Here is a 27,481-nt window from a genome sequence, read left to right as displayed (position 1 = left end):
ATGATATAAGACACATGTATGTTTGAGGAATTTTAATTATGAGATTTCTGTTGTTTGAATTTGGCGCCCTGCACTTTCACTGGCTGTTGTCATATCGATCCCGTTAGCGGGATGCAGCCATAAGAAGTTTTAAGGATACTATAGTTATCACGTTTCACATCAAATTTATTAACTAAAAAAAGGTAAGACAGGTTTAGATTTCAATTCTGCTGCCGCTCTGCACACCCAAACTTGTTAGCTAGCTAGCTCTGGTCCAATGTAGAGCCAACTTTCCGAAGTTCAAAGATATTCAAAGTTCCTTCATAGAAGCCGCTCCTCTGTAGGTATAATTCTGTGGGCCTAATTAAGATAATGCATGTCACAAAACAAAACAAGACGCCCAGTACTTCAAGCCAAGCCTCCTCCTACACCCTCCTACAACCTCTCCCCACCTGCAAAATTTTGGTCAGATCTTGCACCCTACACTTGTCTGTCCAATGTATGTAAATAGCTTGCCCGCTCCATAGCAACTGCTCTATCCTCACTGATTGGTGAATTAATTTCATGTCGAGCTAAATGTAAAACAATGTAGATTTATTTCAGAGGTTTAAAAAGGAACAGAAAGGAATGATATAAACCGTTTCTTTTTTGGAGTTCAAATCGGTTAAGAACTATATTTTGCTGGTCAGAACAGTGGAATGTAACGAAAAAATATTGGTTTGGTTCAGAACGAAATGCGTCCTCAGTACGTACATGAGTGTGTGTGTGAGTGCTTGTTTGTGTTTATGTCTGTGTGTGCGTTTGAGTGTTTCATTGTGAGGAAGCCCTTGATTAATTGTTCTTAACATCCTGGGTTCATCAAATATTAAGAGAAGCAGTTTTACTGGCATGTTCAGTCAGAGGGCCCAATGGTTTTTATAGCTCAATATTCTGAGTTGAGAAAATACTTTCTGTCACCCTCTCTCTCTCTCTCTCCCTCTCTCTCTCTCTCTCTCTCATAAATATTCATACATAACTAACCCACTGCTAGTCTGGGCAAGAAGACCTCAAAGAAGAAGAAGAAATTACGAATTGTGAGTTTACTGTAGTGACCTCAGAGGCCGTGGTATCCATGGCAACGAGGAGGGTTTGAAAGAGCGCTTATGGGAGGCTTTAGGCTGGCTGTGTGGGAGGGGCTTCACTATGAGACTCCTTCCCCTCCTTTTTTAAGGGGGTACATCAGCTTTAATATTGCAGATAGATTGTAACTTCCATCAATGTAATTGTCTGCATCACTTACAATACCCCATATATATTTTTTCAAATATATACACTACCAGTCAAAAGTTTGGACACACCTACTCATTCAAGGGTTTTTCTTTATTTGTACTATTTTCTGAATTGTAGAATAATAATGAAGACATCAAAACTATGAAATAACATATATTAACCAAACAAGTGTTTCCAACAGTATTGAAGGAGTTCCTGCATATGCTGAGCACTTGTTGGCTGCTTTTTCTTCACTCTGTGGTCCAACTCATCCCAAACCATCTCAATTGGGTTGAGGTCGGTGGATTGTGGAGGCTAGGTCATCTGATGCAGCACTCCATCACTCTACTTCTTGGTCAAATAGCCCTTACACAGCCTGTAGGTGTGTTGGGTCACTGTCCTGCTGAAAAACAAATGATAGTCCCACTAAGCACAAACCAAATGGTATGGCGTATGGCTGCAAAATGCTGTGGTAGCCATGCTGGTTAAGTGGGCCTTGAAATCTAAATGAATCACTGACAGTGTCACCAGCAAAGCACCCTCACACCATCACACCACCTCCATGCTTCACGGTGGGAACCACAAATGGAGAGATCACCCGTTCACCTACTCTGCGTCTCACAAAGACACGGCGGTTGGAACCAAAAATTGCACATTTGGACTCAGACCAAAGGACAGATTTCTCTCCTTCTTATTGGTGTCCTTTAGTAGTGGTTTCTTTGCAGCAATTCGACCATGAAGGTGTGATTCACGCAGTCTCCTCTGAACAATTGATGTTGAGATGTGTCTGTTACTTGAACTATGTGAAACATTTATTTGGGCTGCAATTTCTGAGGCTGGTAACTCCAGTGAACGTATCCCCTGCAGCAGAGGTAATTCTGGGTCTTCCTTTACTGTGGTTGATGGTTATGGTTTTTGCGACTGCACTTGAAGGAACTTTCAAAGTTCTTGACATTTTCCGGAATGACTGACCTAAATGCCTGGACTGATGGACTGTAATTTCTCTTTGCTTATTTGAGCTGTTCTTGCCATAATATTGTCTTTTACCAAATAGGGCTATCTTCTGTATACCACCCCTACCTTATCACAACACAACTGATTGGCTCAAACACATTAAGAAGGAAAGAAATTCAACAATTAACTTTGAACAAGGCACACCTGTTAATTGAAAAGCATTCCAGGTGACTATCTCATGAAGCTGGGTGAGAGAATGCCAAGAGTGTGCAAACCTGTCATCATATATTTTGATTTGTTTAACATTTTGTTTGGTTACGACATGATTCCATATGTGTTATTTCATAGTTTTGATATCTTCACTATTATTCGACAATGTAGAAAATAGTAAAAATAAAGAAAAACCCTTGAATGAGTAGGTTTTTCCAAACCTTTGACTGGTACTGTATACAGTGCCTTGCAAAAGTATTCATCCCCTTTGGCATTTTTCCTATTTTGTTGCATTACAACCTGCAATTTAAATACATTTTTATTTTGATATCATGTAATGGACATATACAAAATAGGCCAAATTGGTGAAGTGAAATTAAAAAAGAACTTGTTTAAAAAATAAAAAATAAAAAATTTATACAGAAAAGTGGTGCGTGCATATGTATTGACCCCCTTTGCTATGAAGCCCCTAAATAAGATCTGGTGCAACCAATTACCTTCAGAAGTCACATCATTAGTTAAACCTCTCTTGGGTAGAGGGCAGTATTTTCCCGTCCAGATGAAAAGTGTGCCCAAAGTAAACGGCATGTTACTCACGCCCGGAAGCTAGGATATGCATATAATTAGTAGATTTGGATAGAAAACACTCTGACGTTTCTAAAACTGTTAGAATAATGTCTGTGAGTATAACAGAACTGCTTTGGCAGGCGAAACCCCGAGCACAATCCATCCAGGGAATTTTTTGTTGTTGAGGTCATTGTGTTTTCCAATGCTTGTCTATGGGATTTTCAATGAAATTCCTCCCAGATTGCAGTTCCTATGGCTTCCACTAGATGTCAACAGGCTTTAGAAAGGGTTTCCAATGAGTTAGTAGTTGTAGTTTTTCAAAGTGGCTCTCATTTTGACTGTATTCTTGTGGATGAGGGTGCACACTTCATTATTTATCTCCGGTATTGAACATACTACATTCCGTCTTAAATTGTATAATTTATTTACATATTAGGGTACCTGAAGATTGATTAGAAACGTTGTTTGACTTGCTTGGAAGAAGTTTATTGGTAACTTTTGGGATTCCTTTGTCTGCATGTTGAACGGGTGGATTACTGAATCAAACGCGCCAACTAAACTGACTTTTTTGGGATATAAAGAAGGACTTTATCGAACAAAACGACCATTTGTTGTGTAGCTGGGACCCTTGGGATTGCAAACAGAGGAAGATCTTCAAAGATAAGTGATTTATTTTATCGCTATTTCAGATTTTTGTGACACCTCTGCTGGTTTGGAAAATGTTTTTAATGCTGATGTGTGTGGGCGCTGTCCTCAGATAATCGCATGGTATGCTTTCGCCGTAAAGCCTTTTTGAAATCTGACAAAGCGGTTGGATTAACAAGAAGTTAAGCTTTTAAATGATGTAAGACACTTGTATTTTCATGAATATTTAATGGTACGATTTATGTATTTTGAATTTCGCGCTCTGCAATTTCACCGGATGTTGTCGAGGTGGGTTGCTAGCGGCACGCCTAGCCCAAAGAGGCTTTAGATTGCTGTACAAAAGCAAATTTTTCAACCACCCCACAAATATCTTGTTAACAAACTATAGTTTTGGCAAATCGGTTAGGACATCTACTTTGTGCATGACACAAGTAATTTTTCCAACAATTGTTTACAGACAGATTATTTCACTTATAATTCACTGTATCACAATTCCAGAGGGTCAGAAGTTTACATACACTAAGTTGACTGTGCCTTTAAATAGCTTGGAAAATGCTAGAGAATTATGTCATGGCTTTAGAAGCTTCTGAAAGGCTAATTGACATCATTTTAGTCAATTGGAGGTGTACCTGTCGATGTATTTCAAGGCCTACCTTCAAACTCAGTGCCTCTTTGCTTGACATCATGGGAAAATCACAAGAAATCAGCCAAAACCGCAGAAAAAAATGGTAGACCTCCACAAGTCTGGTTCATCATTGGGAGCAATTTCCAAATGCCTGAAGGTACCATGTTCATCTGTACAAACAATAGTACGCAAGTATAAACACCATGAGACCACACAGCTGTCATACCGATCAGGAAGAAGACGCGTTTTGTCTCCTAGAGATGAATGTACTTTGGTGTGAAAAGTGCAAATCAATCCCAGAACAACAGCAAAGGACCTTGTGAAGATGCTGGAGGAAACGGGTGCTAAAGTATCGATATCCACAGTAAAACAAGTCTTATATCGACATAATCTGAAAGGCCGCTCAGCAAGGAAGAAGCCACTGCTCCAAAACCGCCATAAAAAAAGCCAGACTACGATTTGCAACTGCCACATGGACAAATATCGTACTTTTTGGAGAAATGTCCTCTGGTCTGATGAAACAAAAATAGAACTGTTTGGCCATAATGACCATCGTCACGTTTGGAGGAAAAGGGGGAAGCTGCAAGCCGAAGAACACCATACCAACCGTGAAGCACGGGGGTGGTAGGTCATGTTGTGGGGGTGCTTTGCTGCAGGAGGGACTGGTGAACTTCACAAAATAGATGGCATCATGAGGAGGACAATTATGTGGATATATTGAAGCAACATCTCAAGACATCAGTCAGGAAGTTAAAGCTTGGTCGCAAATGGGTCTTCCAAATGGACAATGACCCAAAGCATACTTCCAAAGTTGTGGAAAAATGGCTTCAGGACAACAAAGTCAAGGTATTGGATGGCCATCACAAAGCCCTGACCTCAATCCTGTAGAAAAGTTGTGGGCAGAACTGAAAAAGCACGTGCAAGCAAGGAGGCTACAAAACCTGACTCAGTTACACCAGCGCTTGTCAGGAGGAATGGGCCAAAATTCACCAAACTTATTGTGGGGAGCTTGTGGAAGGCTAACTAAAGGCAATGCTACCAAATACTAATTGAGTGTATGTAAACTTCTGACCCACTGGGAATGTGATGAAAGAAATAAAAGCTGAAATAAATCATTCTCTCTACTATTATTCTGACATTTCACATTCTTAAAATAAGTGGTGATCCTAACTGACCTAAAACAGGGGATTTTTACTAGGATTAAATGTCAGGAATTGTGAAAAACTGAGTTTAAATGTATTTGGCTAAGGTGTATTTAAACTTCCGACTTCAACTCTATATTACATACATAAACATACATACACAGAAAAATACATACATACATATTATGGTGGAAAATTGCAAGATTATGTTATAATACTTTTATTGCATCAAATGGTTGTTTTATGCAACAGAATAGAGTATTCTTAACTATTGTAGTGTGTTCTACTGAGGATGGGCCTCTGGGAGATAACATTGACAGGAGAATACGATGTCTTTTGGGTGATAATTCTAAACAGCATTCCAGAGCATGAGTTAGTGTTTCTGTTCTATACGGTGCCAGACACTGGTCTCTACACAATGAAAACAGTTGACACAGCAGATACTGTCTGCATTGTATTATAGGTATCTTTCATACCAATCTTAACCTTGTGACCCATCTATATCGTTGTTCGTCATGTAGGTTGAAAGGGGTGTATCTTGGCTATAAAATACCTTTGTATTTTTGTCTCGGGGCTCTCAACGAATCATCTGAGCGTGAATCGTCATCAGCCATGACCAGCCATTATTATCGTAGAGCACTCAATCGATTCACTTTATATGTGTGCATTGTATTGACTTGCTCCCTTATTAAAACCTGTTATGGCTGCAGGGGGCGTATTGGAAAAACTGGAAAATATGTGCCAATTTTCAAACGGCCTCTTAATCAATTTTTGCTCTTACAATATGCATATTATTAATACTATTGGATGGAAAACAGTCTCTAGTTTCTAAAACCGTTTAAAATTTTTCTCTGAGTGGAACAGAAGTCATTTGGCAGCACTTTCCCTGACCAGGAAGTAGAATGTCAGAAATCTCTGCTCTCTTCAACGTTATGCCTAATACTGGTCATTTGACGTAGGACCCTACGGACACTTTAGACGCCTTCCTCTGGGTGTCAAGAGGGTGTGAGAGAGGAATTTTGTGTTCATCTTGTTTAGAGGTTGAATAATAGCTATTTCTTTGGCGTGACCGACCAATTCCGGAAGTCTGAAACGCGCGACTTGGGAGTGACATTGGGTTCTGTTTTGCTGCCGTTTTGGACGGGAACAATCTCCGGCTCGGTTTTAGTTGATAAATGAGACCATATCATCGTAATGTATGTTTTTTCAATATAGTTTAATCAGATTATTTGAATTTTTCGGGAGTTTTGCCGTGTTCCGTCTCTGAATTTATTTATGTTGGACAGATCCGTGCCAGTGGACCGGTACCCATGCTAAATTAAGGTGGAAAGTTGCCATTATGAATCCAAACAACGACTCATCTGGACAAAGGACACATTGATCAACATTCTGATGAAAGATCAGCAAAAGTAAGACCCAATTTATAATGTTATTTCATATATCTGTCGTGCATGTCAACTGGTCGTGCGCGCCCAAGTGTGTCTGGCAATGTGGCTATGCTAAATAGCGCTACATTTTGTTTCGCTGTAAAACATTAATAAATCGGAAATATTGTCTGGAATCACAAGAATCCTGTTTTTCAATTGCTGCACAGTATGTATTTCTCAGATATGTTTTATGAGGAGTAATTAGGTATTTGATGTTGGTGTCTGTAAATGTTATGGCTGCTTCGGTGCAATTTCTGATTGTAGCTGAAATGTAATTTATGATTTATACCATAAATATGCACATTTTTCAAAAAAAACATATGCTATACAATAAATATGTTATCAGACTGTCATCTTATGAAGTTGTTTCTTGGTTAGTGGCTATATATATCTTTATTTGGTCGAATTAGTGATAGCTGGTGATGGAGGTAAAAACTGATGGTGTTAGAAAGTGGTGTCTTTTGCTAACGTGGTTAGCTAATAGATTTACATATTTTGTCTTCCCTGTAAAACATTTTAAAAATCGGACATGTTGGCTTGATTCACAAGATGTCTACCTTCATATGCTGTATTGGACTTGTTAATGTGTGAAAGTTAAATATTTTAAAAAAATAGCTTTTGAATTGCGCGCCCCTGCACTTGAGCTGGATGTTGTCATAAGTGTACCGGTGTCGGGCTGCACCCCAAACAGGTTAATAAGTGATTAAAAGATTTTGTTTAAGTGTAACTCGACTTGTGTGATAAGTTGTCTCTCCTCATTTGATAGTAAAGAAATTAACACCCACATTTGGCGACGAGGATGGGATGTTAATCTTCACTTGGTGACCGCTCCTGACAACCTGGGTAAATCATGCACGAGGATCCCTCAAACTGGGATCTCAGGAGACCACACTTCGGGAACAAAGCAGATGGACCCACCTTTGATCTGAGAGGCAGCGAGCCGAGTGGATACCACATCTCGAACTTAGTTTTAAAAAATAATAAAGAGGTGAGCAAAACATGCAAAATCAGAGTCAGAGTAGAGTAATCTGAGAGTTTGTGGACTCAAAGATACTCTGCCACTGGTCGGTTGTGGGCAACCTAGAGCCGTCCTGACACTGAATTGGTGCGGTCTGTAGCGGTGAGGGGCCAGGGTGACTGTGGGTTCTGTGTTGAAGCACGGTACCTGGTGAAACCCTATTGGAAGAAGGACCTCATTCTGAAAAGTGTCTGTGTGACCTTCTAAGTGATCCTCAGAAGTGGTGAATTCCAATTATTTTAAATGTGCTAGCCAGGTATGCCCTGGGTTTGGTAATTTAGCGTTAAATATCTAGAATCTGTGTGAACTAGTTTTGGCCATTTAATATTAAACATCTGGAATCTGTGTGAACTAGTTAAGACCATTCATGACATAGTTTAATAAAGTAAGTTGCACCTGTAATTGTTTTAAGCCTGTACACCATTTTAGAAGTATTGAAAGATGTAAATGTATGAGTTGCATTATCCTAGGAACTAATCATGAGATAGAAATGAGAAAATATTCCTGCAGGTTAAAATATTGTTGAAAAACAATGAATTGATTAGGTATGTTTGAGAATAGCATTGTGTGACTGTGATATGAGAGTTGTGTGAATATGGAAATAAGTCTTAATCTGACGTTTGGATAGTAACATATAGAAATATGCTTAATCAGATGATTGAAATTTGGATAATAGACATTGGTATAACTTTATCTTGGGGTTCTGTTCCTTCACTGCCCTTCATAGAATATCACGGGGTGGTATTGAGAACGGGATGATATTTTAGAAAGCAGCGGAAGGTCTATAGTTCCTGAGAGGCTTGATTTTGCCGTGGTCTCTGGGAGGTTAGAGAACCGTTGAGGATCCCATGACGGGCTGGTCGTTGTCCGGGAAACAAAAGTTAATTTTTTTTGGTTCTGCTGAGAGTATGTTTGGAGAGCTGCTTCGTAGCTGTGGAGAGTCCTTGAAAAAGCAAATGGAATGGTTGTCGTGAGTACCTAAGATTTTCTTACGTTTTATATGGATTCTGTGAATATATGAAAATATGATCAATTGTATGTGTGTATAATCGATTACTAGAGATTTGATAAAGTAATACTGGGAATATAATTATAAACAATTTAAACCACCCATATGGTAGACGTACGTAGGTTTTGAGTTGGTATCTTTAATGGATAATTTGATAAAGATTAGGTTTTAGCATTATTAAACGGTCTACAATGTATTGGCAATTGTCTCAGAAACTGATTGGTGTGTCCACTTTTGGTTAACTTACCCTAACGATGTAACTATAAAACGCTTATTGGATTTTCTACGTCCGGGTGCTACATTTGAAATACAACTGCCCTTAAGGCCTGAAAATGTGTTTAATTTTTTCTACCTAGTATGAGAGAAGTTGCTGGGTTTATTGAATAAACCTTTTCCATAAAGTTAGAGTGAATTAAGATGGAATCTCGACGGAATTTATAATGTCGTACAAAGCCTAGGGTATGCATCAAACAAATTATCATTGCGTGATTAATGTGATGTAGTAAAGTAATTGAAATACGTTGCATGAGAAAACATAATCTACTTTTATCAAAAAGCGCAAGATTTGTTTCCTCGTCAATGAATGTCAATTTAACTCTTTGCTAATCTATTCCTTTGGCATGTGAGAATCTCGCCGGAGAAACGCTTGGACCTTTAATTAAGGCTATTTTCTGGGAATTGTGTCGTTATTATGTGCCTGATGTTACGACTACAGACAATTGTAAATTGGGTTATTTGCGTTTTTTTTTCGTCATTTCTAGAAATCTTCGTCATTTCTTCGTCATTTCTAGAAAATGTAAAGGTTCTGGATTTGTGGCGGCAGGTAGCCTAGTGGTTAGAGCTGTTAGACTAGTAACCGAAAGGTTGCAAGATCGAATCCCCGAGCTGACAAGGTAAAAATATGTTGTTCTGCCCCTGAACAAGGCAGTTAACCCACAGTGCCTAGGCCATCATTGAAAATAAGAATTTGTTCTTAACTGACTTGCTTAGTTAAATAAAGGTAAACATAAAATTTCAATAGCATTGTATTGTAATTCAACTATTGGTATGTTTTGCCTGGAAAGATACGTCCACCAGTGTTTGCTTAAGTTATAAACTGAACGTTTTAACAGCTTGCTTAGTTCAAATTGAAAGACTAATTCATTGAACATAAATAGCGAGGTGATTTCGATGTAATACGTTGTCTGTTGCCTAAATGGTCTGCTGGAATAACATTTTGAGAATGGAGTCGTATTTAAATAACTGAATCAAAGAAGAGACAGTTACCTAAATCGAATGAATTCTAATAATAGTGGATAGGTAATTGCGATAGAGTTGTGCCCACATAAATGTAATTTTTTTAAATTCTTATGGATTGACTGATGTATTTTATACATTTGGCGCATTACATGTTATTTTTAAAGTCTTGGACATTTCATAAATGTGAAGGTGAAAGAGAAGAGAAAGTTGTCAAGTTTGTTTTTAAATCTTATGATAGAGGTAAGCGCAGAACGTTGTTTGAGTGGGAGGATGCAGAGGAGATTCTCCAAACACCCCACAGGGCCGAAAGCCCTGTTATTTGCAAGAGTAAGCGACGCAGGTACAGAGGACAAAGAGCCGGATGCCTTGTCAGGACCCGGAGAAGGCGAGTGGGAAAGCTGCTGTTACCGTCAATACTACTCGCCAACGTGCAATCATTGGACAATAAATTAGACGAGGTACGATCACAAATATCCTACCAACGGGACATCGAAAACTGTAATATCCTATGTTTGGCTGAATGACGACATGGATATTCAGCTAGCGGGATATACGCTGCACCGGCAAGATAGAACAGCACACTCCGGTAATGATTGAGTTGGTGGGGGGGGGTCTGTGCATATTTGTAAAACAACAGCTGGTGCACGAAATCTAAGGAAGCCTCTATATTTTGCTCGCCTGAAGTAGAGTATTTTGTGATAATTGAGGCACACTACTTGCTTAGAGAGTTTCCAGCTATACTTTTCGTGGCTGTTTATTTACCACCACAGACAGATGCTGGCACTAAGACGACTCAGTCAGCTGTATAAGAAAATAAGCAAACAGGAAAACACTACCCAGAGCCGGCGCTCCTAGTGTCCGGAGACTTTAACTTTTACTTGGTACTCATCCGGATCCGGGAGCACCCCACAGTAAAAAAGCTGACTAGCATAGCCTAGCATAGCGTCACAGTAAATACTAGCATCTAAATATCATTAAATCACAAGTCCAAGACACCAGATGAAAGATACAGATCTTGTGAATCAGCCATCATTTCTTCTGATTTTTAAAATGTTTTACAGGGAAGAACAATATGTAAATCTATTAGCTAACCACGATAGCAAAAGACACAACTTTTTTTTCTCCACATTTTTTTCCTGCATGGGCAGCTATCACAATTTCGACTAAATAAAGATATATATAGCCACTAACAAGAAACAACTTCATAAGATGACAGTCTGATAACATATTTATGGTATGCATATGTTTTTTTTAGAAAAATGTGCATTTTTCAGGTATAAATCACAGTTTACCATTGCAGCCACTATCACAAACTCACCCAAAGCGACTAGAATAACTACAGAGAGCAACGTGTATTACCTAATTACTCATTTTAAACATTTCTGAAAAATACACAGCCTACAGCAAATGAAAGCCAACATCTTGTGAATCCAGACAATATTTCAGATTTTCTAAGTGTTTTACAGTGAAAACACAATATATCGTTATATTAGCATAGCTAACATCACCCCGCATTGATTCAAGGCAAAAGCGCGATAACGTTATCACCACCAAAATATATTAATTTTTTCACTAACCTTCTCAGGATTTCTTCAGATGACAGTCCTGTAACATCATATTACACAATGCATATAGAGTTTGTTCGAAAATGTGCATATTTAGCATCAAAATCGTGGTTATGCTATGTAATCAGTCAAAACATGGCATGCATTCTGGCCGGCGCCATCTTGGAAGGGCACCTAGTTTACGATTATTTATCGATTAGATTGACTAAAAAAATACAGGTTGGACAGCTAATGAAAGATGCATTGGTTATTAATGCAACCGCTGATTTAGATTTTTTAAATTAACATTACTAGCACATACAGTGTGCGTTGCAGCCAGACTAGTGCCGCAATAATGGCCGAAAAATGCGTTTAAATTTTTCCACATAAATACGGAAATAAATCATAAATAGCTCTTACTTTTGGACGAGCTTCATCAGAATCTTGGCAAGGTGTCTTTTTTGTCCAAAGAATTGTTGCTTGTGTTGTAAAACGTCACTTCAACTTCGGAACTAGCAGCTAACAGTAGCTACGTGGCACAACAGTCATGTCAAATCCTCAAACGCAATACTACGAAAATTCCGAAAATAGCAATATACTCGCATAAACTGATATAAATCGGTTTCAAATAATTTCGTTATGATGTTTCTAACACCTATACCGAATTAAATTACAGACGGACATATCTAAGGCCCGATAACTGAGCGTTTCAAAATGCTATCCTGAGGTCTTGCGTTGCGTAATGGCGGAAGTCGAAAAGAGAGCGCACCTCGTTCCTTGCCCTTTTATAAGCTCTGAGAAATACGTAGAAAACATTCCACTTCTCATTGGTTACTGAATCCAGGGGAAGGCGGGTGCAGTTCATTTCGATCCATAGGGCACACACACAGACTTTAAACTGATCCGAGATCAGAGCTATGTTTCACAGACTTCGCATGTCCTGTCATGATTTTTCGCTGTAGAAAGAGTTCTGGTTCACCCACAGACATAATTCAAAACGGTTTTAGAAACTAGAGATTGTTTTCTATCCAATAGTAATAATAATATGCATATTGTACGAGCAAGAATTGAGTATGAGGCAGTTTAATTTGGAGACGATATTTTCCAAAGTGGAAACAGCACCCCCTGTATTGAGAAAAGGTTAATGCAGGGCAACTTAAATCAGTTCTACCAATTTTTCTATCAACATGTTAAATGTGCAGCCAGAGGGAAATAAAATTCTAGATCACCTGTAAACCACACACAGAGACGCGTACAAAGCTCGCCCTCGCCTCCATTTGGTAAATCGACCACAACTCTATCCTCCTGATTCTGCTTACAAGAAAATTAAAGCAGGAAGCACCAGTAACTTGGTCTATAAAAAAGTGGTCAGATGAAGCAGATGCTAAACTACAGGACTGTTTTGCTATCACAGACTGGAACATGTTCCGGGATTCTTCCGATGGCATTGAGGAGTACACCACATCAGTCACTGGCTTTATCAACAAGTGCTTCGAGGATGTCGTTCCCACAGTGACTGTACGTACATACCCCAACCAGAAGCAATGGATTACAGGCAACATCCGCACTGAGCTAAAGGGCTGCCGCTTTCAAGGTGCGGGACTCTAACCCGGAAGCTTACAAGAAATCCTGCTATGCCCTGCAACGAACCATCAAACAGGCAAAGCTTCAATACAGGGCTAAGATTTAATCCTACTACACCGGCTCTGACGCTCGTCTTATGTGGCAGGGCTTGCAAACTATTACAGACTACAAAGGGAAGCACAGCCGCGAGCTGCCCAGTGACACGAGCCTACCAGACAAGCTAAACCACTTCTATGCTCGCTTCGAGGCAAGTAACACTGAGGCATGCATGAGAACATCAGCTGTTCCGGAGGACTGTGTGATCACGCTCTCCGTAGCCGACGTGAGTAAGACCTTTAAACAGGTCAACATATACAAGGCTGCGGAGCCAGACGGATTACCAGGACGTGTGCTCCGGGCATGTGCTGACCAACTGGCAGGTGKCTTCACTGACATTTTCAACATGTCCCTGATTGAGTCTGTAATACCAACATGTTTCAAGCAGACCACCATAGTCCMTGTGCCCAAGAACACAAAAACAACCTGCCTAAATGACTACAGACCCGTAGCACTCACGTCCGTAGCCATGAAGTGCTTTGAAAGGTTGGTAATGGCTCACATCAACACCATTATCCCAGAAACCCAAGACCCACTACAATTTGCATACCGCCCAAACAGATCCACAGATGATGCAATCTCTATTGCACTCCACAATGCACTTTCCCACCTGGACAAAAGGAACACTTATGTGAGAATGCTATTCATTGACTACAGCTCAGCCTTCAAGACCATGGTGCCCTTGTAACAGTATAACTTAAAACCGTCCCCTCGCCCCGACCCGGGCGCGAACCAGGGACCCTCTGCACACATCAACAACAGTCACCCACGAAGCGTCGTTACCCATCGCTCCACAAAAGCCGCGGCCCTTGCAGAGCAAGGGGCAACACTACTTCTAGGTTTCAGAGCAAGTGACGTAACTGATTGAAACGCTAGTAGCGCGTACCCGCTAACTAGCTAGCCATTTCACATCCGTTACACCCTCAAAGCTCATCACTAAGCTACGCATCCTGGGACTAAACACCTCCCTCTGCAACTGGATCCTGGACTTCCTGAAGGGCCACCCCCAGGTGGTGAGGGTAGGTAGCAACACATCTGCCATGCTGATCCTCAACACTGGAGCTCCCCAGGGGTGCATGCTCAGCCCCCTCCTGTACTCCCTGTTCACCCACGACTGCATGGCCAGGCACGACTCCGGCACCATCATTAAGTTTGCAGATGACACAACAGTGGTAGGCCTGATCACCGACAACGACGAGACAGCCTATAGGGAGGAGGTCAGAGACCTGGCCGGGTGGTGCCAGAATAACAACCTATCCCTCAACGTAACCAAGACTAAGGAGATGATTGTGGACTACAGGAAAAGGAGCACGCCCCCATTCTCATTGACGGGGCTGTAGTGGAGCAGGTTGAGAGCTTCAAGTTCCTTGGTGTCCACATCACCAACAAACTAGAATGGTCCAAACACATCAAGACAGTCGCGAAGAGGGCACGACAAAGCCTAATCCCCCTCAGGAAACTAAAAAGATTTGTCATGGGTCCTGAGATCCTCAAAAGGTTCTACAGCTGCAACATCGAGAGCGTCCTGACTGGTTGCATCACCGCCTGGTATGGCAATTGCTCGGCCTCTGACCGCAAGGCACTACAGAAGGTAGTGCTTATGGCCCAGTACATCACCGGGGCTAAGCTGCCTGCCACCCAGGACCTCTACACCAGGCGGTGTCAGAGGAAGGCCCAGAAAATTGTCAGAGACCCCAGCCACCCCAGTCATAGACTGTGCTCTCTACTACCGCATGGCAAGCAGTACCGGAGTGCCAAGTCTAGGACAAAAAGGCTTCTCAACAGTTATTACCCCCAAGCCATAAGACTCCTGAACAGGTAATCAAATGTTTCCTTTGGGTTTAGTGAGTTTTCCATTTGTCTTAGTGCCAAGGTATCTTAAAGGGGCATGCACACACACTGAATTTTCGGAAGTTTTTATTTTCTGAGTTTTAATTAAACTCATTAATTATTTTGGGAAAGGAATGTACTGGAAACCTGGGATACGACATGTATGTAATGTTTGACTGTTTTTAATTAATTTGTCTAATATAGTAAGAAACACTTCTTTGAAGGGTTTGCATGACCTATGACCTCTGTAAATGACTTTCCATTGTGGTTTGATCACCCTCATTGGAAAGCCATTTGGTTAATGAATTTAAGGTCATTTGTAATACTGATTTAAAGGTCATTTGAAATATTGATAATTATGATGAAGTTTATAGTTCTTAGCCATATTTGTGATTTGGATCAATGTGAAAAAAGAGAGGTCGTTGCCTTTGACTAAAGGTAGGCTGCCTTAAGTCTATTTTCCTACGACCGTATGGATACAATTATTTTTCTTTATGGAGTTCTTACGAGTAGTGATTTTGATTTTGTTTTTTGAAATGTTGTTTTATTTTTTGACCAGTAGTGTTTTTTTTACACGTTACTCACATAGGGAATTATGTGTCAAAATGGGGGAGGTAACAGTCCTCTGAGGGTTTGGATTAAAATTTACATATCTTTAGTGATGTGTATGGAGTGATATGTGAAGGAGTGTATTGTTGTGTAGTTTGTTCTGTTCTATTCCCGATGGGTCATAGGTCTAACTTCCTGATCCTGTGGCTCTGCGATAGAGTTAATGGTGTGATGGGGAGTATAAGCCAATTTGAAAGAACAGTTTCAATAGAATGTGTTGTTATTCTCTTTGACATATGTTTAGACATTTGTATTAAGAATAATTGGTAAAAGTAATAATTGATCATATAGTTAATGAACTGAACTAAACTGTTGTTCTGATCTGTCCTCTTGAGGTTATCATGAAAAGTGACATCAGACGGTATCATAATGCATGGAAGAGATAATTGGACCGAACAGTGTGTGTACCTCAAACCCCCCTCTAACTGGCTGAAGAATAGCAACAAAGGCGTTCAATACAGCCCTGTCCGCACCACTTCTACTGAGAGAAATGAGTCCGAGCCAGCAACCGGTGTACAGCATCCGACCTAAGCTATCAACTGCTTTTCTCTCATGCTTTTCTCATGAGTGTGAGAGGAGTCCACGTGGAGTGAGCATGGGGAGAAATCTGTTCTAAACTTCTCTTATGTTGCTGGTATACTGGTTGACGAATGGACAACAAATAATGGGTGGTAAAGGTGATGGCGGCTCAGGTGAAACATTGAAATTGGGACATTTTCATGGCCATCCACTTTTAACTGTAAAGCTATCTGAAGAAGACAAAAAGGACGCCAGAAGAATCAGTGCCTGAAGGGGTTGGTCAACTGTGCCCAAAATAGTTTTAGACTTTGGGGTATCAGGTTGATTGTAGAGGTCTACACACAATTCATAAAATTATAGTAATTTAGATTAATTGAGATACTGATCTGTATTATAATCGTGATAAATTAGTTAATAGTAGAATTATAGGATAATTATACTGGATGTTAATATTAATGTACATTCTGCCAATGTTGATATGTGTTATATTGAGGGGTTTTGACTTTGAGTGATAGGACCAATTTGAATCACTGAGCAATGTCATTCTAAATTTGGGTTGGATAATTAATTGGGTTTTTAATTATGATTTGGAAACTGAATGATTTTTAAAACTGAAGGATTTATTTGAGTTTAGGATGTTAATAACTATATGAGTGAAGCAATTAATGTATTAAGAATTGATTGTTTTGATTGTTGTTGTGTACAAAAGATGTTGACACTATTCTCAGCGTGCCATGGTGAATGGAGAGGGTGAACTCTGACCCGGAGAGTGAAACTGATCCTGATCTATCTGATCTATAGGCATTGCCTTATAAATAGTGGAATCATGATGTTTGTCTTGGGTCATGTTCATTAGGCACCAATGGAATACATTTTACTTTAACTAGGTGTCACTACCTGGATTTGTCCAACAAGATATGCTAATTTTAGTTTCTGGGATGGAAATAGTTATTTCCACCATTCTGATCCATTGGAGTGTGATGGATAACTAAAGCTTATTTTATTAAACTCCATTGCTGCATGCACTGCATTTATGCATTAAATATGTGTTTTTCACTGTCTACGGAGATATAGCTTTGAATCTCATAAACTATATGCATCTTTTGTTTTTCTTCATGGGTTCGTGCAGGTGACTGTGTATCATAACCCCATCCAGACAAATTGCTAGAGTGCTTAGAAAATGTGTTGGAGGTTGAAATGGGAGACAGTGCTGAGTTTCTTGGGAGGAAGCTGAGCCAGTGCTATGGCAGCCGGTCACGTGCAGGAACCCATGCAATGAGTTATTGCTTTAATGCTTCTTGGTTTATGTAGAATGTATGTATTTTCTACATGTGAATGAATGTTCTTAAATCTTGTAATTTTCTTTTAAATTGAGAGGATTCTCAAAATGGGGGATTATAGTGGAAAATTGCAAGATTATGTTATAATACTTTTATTGCATCAAATGGTTGTTTTGTGCAACGGAATAGGAGATTTACGATGTCTTTTGGGTGATTAAATCTAAAGAGCATTCCAGAGCATGAGTTAATGTTTCTGATCTATACGGTGCCAGACACTGGTCTCTACACAATGAAAACTGTTGACACAGCAGATACTGTCTGCTATGTATTATAGGTATCTTTCATACCAATCTTAACTTTGTGACCCATTCTATATATCTGTTGTTCATCATGTAGGTTGAAAGGGGTGTATCTTGGCTATAAAATACCTTTGTACTTTTGTCTCGGGGCTCTCAACGAATCATCTGAGCGTGAATCGTCAACCAGCCATGACCAGCCATCATTATCGTAGAGCACTCAATCGATTCACTTTATATGTGTGTGTTGTATTGACCTGCTCCCTTATTAATAAGTTATTAAAGATCTAATTTAAGTGTAACTCTGACTTGTGTGATAAGTTTGTCTCTCCTCATTTGATAGTAAAGAAATGAACCACCACAACATATATACATACATATATTAACACATTTAAAAATATATATATTTTCCTTTATTACCTTCTAACCCTACCACCCTCCTCCTAATTGGAGTAAACTAGTGAACAACCCTTAGGTTTCTACTTCCAGCTTATACATATTATATGCATTTTACAGACACAATGTATTTTACAATAGTTATATTTTGTTTGTTTTTACTCCTGTCCTTCCTCTAACCTCAACCTCTCCCATCTATTTCTTTCACAAAAGTTCTGAACCTATATACGTTTTACGGACACAGTATATTTTACATGAGTTATCTTGTTATTAGTTGTTATTATTCCCAACCTTCAGCTCCATTCAACTCCTCCCATCTATCTCGTCACACCATCCATATTGGATTTATATATTGTTCAACTGTGCTGTGATGTTTCACAGAAGTTCTGAACCTTTCTATTCTCGTCATTTCAACAGATTGTAAATTAAAAATAAATGTTTTTGCTTAAAGTATTAGTATGTTATTGATCGATTGACTATGACTTTTCAGATCACCCTGTAGTGCTATCTGCAGAGTTAGCTCCAGGTAAATGTTGCAATTCTTCAGCCATTGCTGGACCTGTGACCAAAACTCCCCCTCCTTTTTCCAGTAGACTGAATTGCGTTGCCTTGTGTTTCTACGGAGATTGTCATTCCACTGGGAACCACTGTGTTTCTTATCCCCAGGAGTGAGTATAGCGAGCCTTGCCTGTCGGCCTGTAATTAAAAAGCATACAGATTTGTGTGGTCATGCGGATTAAAGAGAAATGAGAAAAGAGGCTGATCTTTATGTACAATTCGGTTCCTTTTTTTCTGAGTAGTGAATAGGGTACCACTTCAGATGCAGCCACTGTCAGGCATAATCTCTAGACAGGAAGCCACTTGTGCTGGTCCACCTTCTGATCCCTCCTATGACATCATTGTTCATCATTCTTTCACCCATCTATAGGGGGAGAGAGCAGCTCTCAGTCTATTTCTCAGCATCTCTCTATCATTGGCTCCTTTCTCTTTTCTCATTTCTTTCTCTCCACACTCGGCCCCTTCTCTCAACCTCTTCACTCTGAAGCCTCTCTTCTCTTTTCTCCCGTACCCCTCCTCTCTTGCATCTTTATTTGTGTGGATTTCTTTGACTCACTCTCCATTGCGCCTCCCCCCTCTCTCCTCATCTCTCTCTCCCTCTCTCTGTCCCTCTCTCTTTCTCTTTCCCTCCTTTTCTGCCCCGCTCTCGCTCTCTGTAGTATCGGAGCTGCATACTAATAGAGTTCTTTAATTACTTTTTTTCATAGGGACTGTCTGATATAACTTAAGCTGTGCTGCCTTTGCACATTGCTATGGCGAAACTCCAGTGGTTAATTGTACTAAGTGGAGGTGTGTTGTTTTTGTCTGTGTGTGTGTGTGGTGTGTGTGGTGGTGTGTGTGTGGTGTGTGTGTGTGTGTGTGTGTGTGTGAGTGTGTGTGTGTGTGTGTGTGTGTGTGTGTGTGTGTGTGTGTGTGTGTGTGTGTGTTTCTGGGGTGTGTGGGGAGGGGAATAATAGTACAGACAGACAGACAGAGATGCGGTGAGAGAGATAGAGGAATGAAGAGATGGATTAAGAGAGATCCAAACACAGAGACACTATTTGAGCCAAGGGTGGGTGTCGTTTAGGGCCCTTTTAAGCTCCTGTCAATCATATTAATCCATGGCAGAGCACAGACAGAGAGACACAGCTCTCAGCTGTCCATCCGTCTGTCTGTCAGGGATATGTTACATACATTTGTGTACCTCCATTTAGTATTATGTGTTACGTTACAAATGGATTCATGGTCTGGTTACTTAACATAGAAACGAAAGTAGATAGGTTGGTCGGGGAGGATGGGTGGCCTTATAATGTGACCGTCCAGCGTGTTTGACTCGTGTTGGGGACAACTGTAGCATTTTAGCTAACTCTTCCCTTGACCCTTTCCCTAACTTTAACTTAATTATCCTAACCGGCTACGTAATTTCTTCTAACCTGCTACGAAATTCCTCCTAACCTGCTACGTAATTTCTCCTAACCTGCTATGTTAGATCTCCTAACCTGCTGCGTTAGTATCCTAACCTGCTGCATTAGCCGCTAACGTTAGCCACAAACGCTTACATGCAACAAGCAGTCTGGCCTCAGGGCAAGACGTACTATACTATACATCCTCCAAGATGTTTGATAAATTACATCATCCAATTAATGTGATATTGTACGGCAGGGTAAGACACATGGTACTATACATCCTCCAATTCCTATTCCATTGGTAATGTAAAATATCCTACTAAATGCGAACAAATTTACATCCCAAATCCTACGAATTGACCTTAGGCCGGGTTGCATAGTAACCACTATACTGCTGACATTTATACACTGACACCTATGAATAAGTCCTCTACAGTGTTGCTCAACCCAGTCCATACACAGTCCATACAGGATGTTGCTGCTGACTGATCGATTCATCAGTTAGTTAGATACATAATTAGTTAGTTCACTGCAAGCAAGAAGAACTACATCCAGAGGCTGCTTTTCTGGTTGCCGGCGATTTTAATTCCCCATCACTAAGACACCTGATGCCCAACTTCTATCAACACGTCCCCCACGCCACTAGGGGCGATAAAGTCCTTGACCACTGTTATTCTACCCACAAGCAAGGATACAAGGCCATCCCTCGTCCGCCATTCGGCAAATCCGTACTCCTGTTTCCAGTTTACAAGCAGAAACTCAAACAGGAAGTACCCGTGATTTGAGAAATGGTCACCAGAATGAGAGATTATGCTACAGGACTGCTTAGCTGGCACTGATTGGAATATGTTTCAACACTCCGCCAATAACATTGACGAGTTAACCCCCTGTCACCGGCTTCATTCGAAAATGCATCAGCGACGTTTTCCCCACGGTGAGGGTTCACTGCTTCCCCAATCAAAAGCCCTGGATTAACACCGAGGCTGGCGCTAAACTAAAGGACAGGGCTTCCGCACACAGAGCGATCGTAGACAACCCCGAGGATACAGCCGAGGACAGGAATATGTACAAGAAGTTCCGCTATGACCTCCGCAGAGTCATCAAACGAGCAAAAGGACAATATAGGAATAAGGTGGACTCACAGGCTCCGCCGCTCGCCGTATGTGGTATGGTCTACAGTCGATTACGGATTACAAAGGAAGACCCAACTGTGATCTGCCCCATAATGCCTCTCTACCAGACGAACCCAATACACGCTTTGACAACAATAACACCGGGCCGGGTGTGAGGGCCGTCACCGACCCAGAGGATTGGGTGATCTCGCTCTGTGAGGCCAACGTGAGACGGGTTTCCAGGGTGCGTTCTCAGAGCATGCGCAGAACAGCTGGCAGGCATATTCAAAGTCATTTTCAACCACTTCTTGTCCCAGTCTGTAATCCCCACATGTTTTAAGATGACTACCATCATTTCTGTCACCAAGAACTCTAAGGCTTCATCCAACAATGACTACCGCCCTGTAGCACTCACTTCTGTAATCATGAAGTGCTTTGAGAGGCTGGTTATGGCACACATTCATACCGCCCCTACAGATCCATAGATGACACAATCTCAATTGCACTGCCCTCATCCACCTAGATAAGAGGAATACCTACAGTATATGAGAATGCAGTTCATTGACTACAGCTCAGGGTTCAACACCATTGTCACCTCCAAGCTTGTGTCCAAGCTTAGGACTCTGGGTCTGAACACCTCCCTCTGCACCTGGATCCTGGACTTCCTGACCGGCCAACCCCAGTTGGTAAGGGTAGGCAATATACCTCCGTCACACTGACCCGCAACACAGGGGCCCCACAGGGGTATGTTTTTAGTCCCCTCTTGTACTCCCTGTTCACCGATGATTGCGTGCCAAGCACGACTCCAACACCATCATCAAGTTTGCTGATGACACGACGGTGGTAGGCCTGAACACCGGTGACGATTAATCAGCCTACAGGGAGGAAGTCTGTGACCTGGCAATGTGGTGCCAGAGCAACAGCCTCTCCCTCAATGTCAGTAAGTTTGGTATGGGCCCTCAAATCCTCAAAAAGTTCTACAGCTGTACCATTGATAGCATCTTGACTGGCTGCATCACTGCCTGGTATGGCAATAGCACCGTATATCACTGGGGCCATGCTCCCTGCCATCCAGGGCATCTATATCAGGTGGTGTGGAAGGAAGGCCCGGAAAATTGTTAAAGACTCCAACCACCTAAGCCATAGACTATTCTCTCTGCTTCCGCATGGCAAGCGGTACCGGTGCATCAAGTCTGACACCAACAGGCTCTTGAACAGCTTCTATTCCCAAACAATACGACTGATAAATAGCTAACAAAATCTGAATTAACCTTGTATCCTCATTGACCTTTTTATTTACATTGTTTGTCACTATGCACACTCTCAGGGCGCTACACACTCACACACACTCACTCCATCATCTTCTCACTCACACATAATATGCACACACTGTACATTTATATTGACTACACACCCATTCACATACAAGCTGCTGCTTCTCTGTTGATCTTAAATCCTGTTGCCTAATCACCTTACCCGTATACATATCTACCTCCATCACTCCAGTATCCCTGCACATTGTAAATATGGTATTGGAACTGACCCTATATATAGTATGCTTACTTACTTACTCACTTATTGTTTTCTTCATATTTCTTCTAATTTCTTGTGTGTTTTTTCTAGTATTACATTGCTATTGATTATTGCATTGTTGGGTTTTGAGTTTGCAAAAAAGGTAGTTAACTGTACTTGCGCATATGACATAAAAAACTTGAAACTTGAAAGTGCTCGATAATACTCGTTTTTATTGTAACAGTTCTGAAGAGGACGAAGACTCTATAGCCTGCTGATCATGCCCATGCAGGGAGAGAGAGGGAGACCCATGCAAAGGGAGGTAGTACAAGGCCAAGAAAAAAGAGGGCGACACATACACTTACCCTGTAGTAGTCCGTACTGTACACGTCTCGGGACATGCCGAAGTCACCGATCTTCACCAGCAGGTTCTCTCCCACCAGACAGTTGCGTGTGGCCAGGTCTCGGTGGACAAAGTGCTGGGAGGCCAGGTAGACCATGCCTGCAGCGATCTGCTGGGCGATGTGCAGCATCTGGGACTGGGTCAGCTCCACGGGCCGGTTTGTCAGACCATCACCCATCATCACAGAGTCGGGACCGTGAGCCCTACAGAAGGAGAGGAGGGGAGAAAAAATCTATTGAAATTCCAAATCACTACCAGAAATGTGACATCCCATATCTTTCTTAGAACTTAGTGAGAGCGTGGTTGTCCTATTGTTATTTTGCATACTACTTTCCCACAACTTTCTAGGAATGGTGCAGGATAGTTGCTTGGCTTTGGAACATTCTTAGCACATGTAGTCCTCTCCTCCAGTCAATGGCTACTGTCATTACACACCTGGCTAAAATATTACTGTAGCTCTGTTTGAATCACTTTTACAGTTAACTTTGACACATTCTGGAAACAGAAGATACTCTACAGGAATGCTGGAGTCCATCCAAATCGTCTTGGCTCCTGGACTCTGTCCAAGCATGTCAAGGCTCCGTTGAGACAATTAATTATCAATGACACAAGATCAACTCAGTTAATCCCTACCATTGTGACACTAAATTGTCATAATGCTGCATCAAATGTGCATTATCCCAGGGGCGTTGGCAGACACAATGGAAGTAACTTAGTTTATGTCCCCCTAACTGCCCTGAATACCTCTGTTGATCCTACAGCTATTGTATGCAGTAATCATGTGCCTATGAACCAGTTACACTGTCAGCACTGAGGCGGAGTGCCTTAGTAGGAAGTCCACTGTGTGCAGCTCACTGTGCACGATCAGCTCCAACGTAAATAACATGAGCAAGTCTACTTTTGACAAGCTTCCCAGTAAAGCATTAAAAACAATCAAGCAACCCAGAAAAGTGCTAAAAAATAGCCCATATTAACATATGTAGACTAAGAAACAAGGTTCCTGAAGTCAATCACTTGCTTTTAACAGATGACGTTCATATTTGAACAATCTCTGAAGCCCACTTAGATAATACCTTTGATGATACAGTGGTAGCAATACATGGCTATGCCTTTTACCGAAAAGATAGAAATGTCAATGGGTGAAGTGTTGCGGTCTATATTCAAAACCACATCCCTGTAAAGCTTAGAGAAAATCCCATGTTAAATACTGTTGAAGTATTATGTCTACAGTAACATGTCTTCATCTGCCTCACCTAAAGCCCATTCTGGTGGGAACTGCTATAGACCACCAAGTGATAAAAGTCAGTATCTGGATAATACGTGTGAAATGCTTGATAATGTATGTGATATCAACAGAGAATTATATTTTCTGGGTGATTTAAATATTGATGTCACGGATCCCTCCGGAACTTTCATTGCGCACACCTGTCCCTTATTCTGACTGATTAGTACTTGTATAAGTGTGCCCTTTGGTTTCCATTGTCGATTTTTGTTACTTTGTCCGTTGGTGCGTGTGAGTACCTGCGCTGTGTGTTTTGTCTTTTGTGCCATTGTGGATTGCACAGATGATTACGGGTCTCGTCCCGTGTGTTAATCATTGTACGCATGTGTTATTTATTCGAGGTACTCCTCGCTCTTTTGTTTGGGTTTGTACCCTGTGTTTTGTATAGTGTTTGTTTGGTCTTCGTCCCCGTGCCTTTACACGGCACGCCGTAATTTGGGTAGAATTTTTTTTTTAATTACGCATTCCTGCGCCTGTCTCCCAAATCATTCATACCAATGTGACAGGCTTTCATCAAGCTGCCCACTCCAGAAAAAACATCAAACTGTGAGCAGTGACTGCAACCTGGTTTAGGTTGTCAGTCAACCTACCAGGGTAGTTACAAACAGCACAGGAATGAAATAATCAACATGTATTGATCACATCTTTACTAATGCTGCAAAAATCTGCTTTAAAGCAGGATCCAAATCCATTGGATGTATTGATCACAACATAGTAGCCATATCTAGGAAAAGCAAAGTTCCAAAGGCTGGGCCTGATATAGTTTATAGGAGGTCATACAATAAGTTTTGTAGTGATTCTTATGTTGATGATGTAAAGAATATTTGCTGGTCTGTAGTGTGTAATGAGGAGCAACCAGACGCTGCACTTGACGCATTTATGAAACTACTTATTCCAGTTACTAATAAGCACGCACCCATTAAATGACTGTAAAAACTGTTAAATCCTCTTGGATTGAAGAGGAATTGAAAAATGTTACAGTTGAGAGGGATGAGGCAAAAGGTATGGCAAATAAGTCTGGCAGCCCAACCGATTGGCAAACGTACTGCAAATTGAGAAATAGTGTCACTAAACTAAACTAAATAAAAATAAACTATACAGTGAAACAAAAATAAATGATGTAAAGAATGAGAGAAAAAAGCTTTGGAGCACCTTAAATGGAATTTTGGGAAAAAAGGCAAACTTAGCTCCATCATTCATTGAATCAGATGGCTCATTCATCACAAAACCCACTGATATTGCCAACTACTTTAATGATTTTTTCATTGGCAAGATTAGCAAACTTGTCCGCAACAAACTCTGACACTACACATCCAAGTATATCTGACCAAAGTACAAAAGGCAAGCACTGTACTTATGGAATTCCGGTAAGTGAGTGTGGAAGAGGTGAAAGAAATTATTGTTGTCTATCAACAATGACAAGCCACTGCGGTCTGACATTCTGGATGGAAAATAACTGAGGATAATAGTGGACGATATTGCCTCTCCTATTTGACATATCTTCAATTTAAGCCTACGAGAAAGTGTGTGCCCTCAGATCTGGAAGGGAAGGAAAAGTCATATATATTCTATATTGTGGATAAAGAGTTACTTGTCTAACAGAATACAGATAGTGTTCTTTAATGGAAGCCTCTCCAACATAATCCAGGTAGAATCAGTATTTCCCCAGGGCAGCTGTTTAGGCCCTCTAATTAAAAAAAAATCTTTACTAACAACATGACTAAACTGCTTAGAGTAAGCCTGGATTGTAAACTGTCATGGTCAAAACATATTGATACATTAGCTAAGATGGGGAACAGTCTGTCTATAATAAAGCGCTGCTCTACCTTCTTAACAACATTATCAACAAGGCATGTCCTACAGGCCCTTGTTTTGTCGCACCTGGAGTACTGTTCAGTAGTGTGGTCAGGTGCCACAAAGAGGGACTTGGGAAAATTGCAATTGGCTCAGAACAGGGCAGCAAGGCTGGCCCTTGAAAGTACACGGGGAGCTAACATTATTGAAATGCATGTCAATCTCTCATGGCTCAAAGTAGAAGAGAGATTGACCTCTTCACTACTTGTTTTTGTAAGAAGTGTTGACAAGCTGAATGTACCGAGCTGTCTGTTTAAACTACTAGCACACAGTTCGGACAACCATGCATACCCCACAAGACATGCCATCAGAGGTCTCTTCACAATCCCCAAGTCCAGAACAGACTATGTGAGGTGTACAGTACTACATAGATAGATTTTTTCCCCTCATCAATCGGCACACAATGCAAAAACTGAAATGTCACATTTACATAAGCATTCAGACCCTTTACTCAGTACTGTGTTAAAGCACCTTTGGCAGTGATTATAGCCTTGAGTTGTCTTTGGTATGACGCTACAAGCTTGGCACACCTGTAGTTGGGGAGTTTGTCCCATCCTTCTCTGCAGATCCTCTCAAGCTCTGTCAGGTTGGATGGGGAGCGTTGCTGCATAGCTATTTTCAGGTCTCTCCAGAGATGTTCGATCAGGTTCAAGTCCAGGCTCTGGCTGGGCCACTCAAGGACATTAAGAGACTTGTCCCGAAGCCACTCCTGCGTTGTCTTGGCTGTGTGCTTAGGGTCGTTGTCCTGTATGAAGATGAATCTTCACCCCAGTCTGAGGTCCTGAGCGCTCTGGAGTAGATTTTCATTAAGGATCGCTCTGTGCTTTGCTCCATTCATCTTTGCCTCGATCCTGACTAGTCTCCCAGTCCCTGCCACTGAAAAACATCCTCACCTTGCTTCACCGTAGGGATGGTGCCAGGTTTCCTTCAAGCGTGATTCTTGGCATTCAGGCCAAAGAGTTCAATCTTGGTTTCATCAGACCAGAGAATCTTGTTTCTCGCGGTCTGAGAGTCTTTAGGTGCCTTTTGGCAAACTCCAAGTGGGCTGTCATGTGCCTTTTACTGAGGAGTAGTTTCCTTCTGGCCACTCTACCATAAAGACCTTATTGGTGCAGTGCTGGAGAGATCGATGTCCTTCTGGAAGGTTCTCCAATCTCC

General features: G+C 41.1%; 1 protein-coding gene across 1 annotated transcript in view; it reads right to left on the bottom strand.

Annotated features, from left to right (window-relative positions):
* LOC111958102 (BDNF/NT-3 growth factors receptor) overlaps window positions 1–27,481 on the bottom strand; it is a 93,116-nt gene that overhangs the window by 12,791 nt on the left and 52,844 nt on the right. Inside the window, exon 17 of the mRNA XM_070437099.1 lies at window positions 23,150–23,390. Coding sequence (XP_070293200.1) covers window positions 23,150–23,390 — 241 coding nt within the window. The remainder of the gene's footprint in view (window positions 1–23,149; window positions 23,391–27,481) is intronic.

The sequence above is a fragment of the Salvelinus sp. IW2-2015 genome, linkage group LG33 (genome assembly GCF_002910315.2).
Source record: "Salvelinus sp. IW2-2015 linkage group LG33, ASM291031v2, whole genome shotgun sequence".
NCBI classification, from domain to species: Eukaryota; Metazoa; Chordata; class Actinopteri; order Salmoniformes; family Salmonidae; genus Salvelinus; species Salvelinus sp. IW2-2015.
This window is presented reverse-complemented; position numbering and strand designations above follow the sequence as displayed.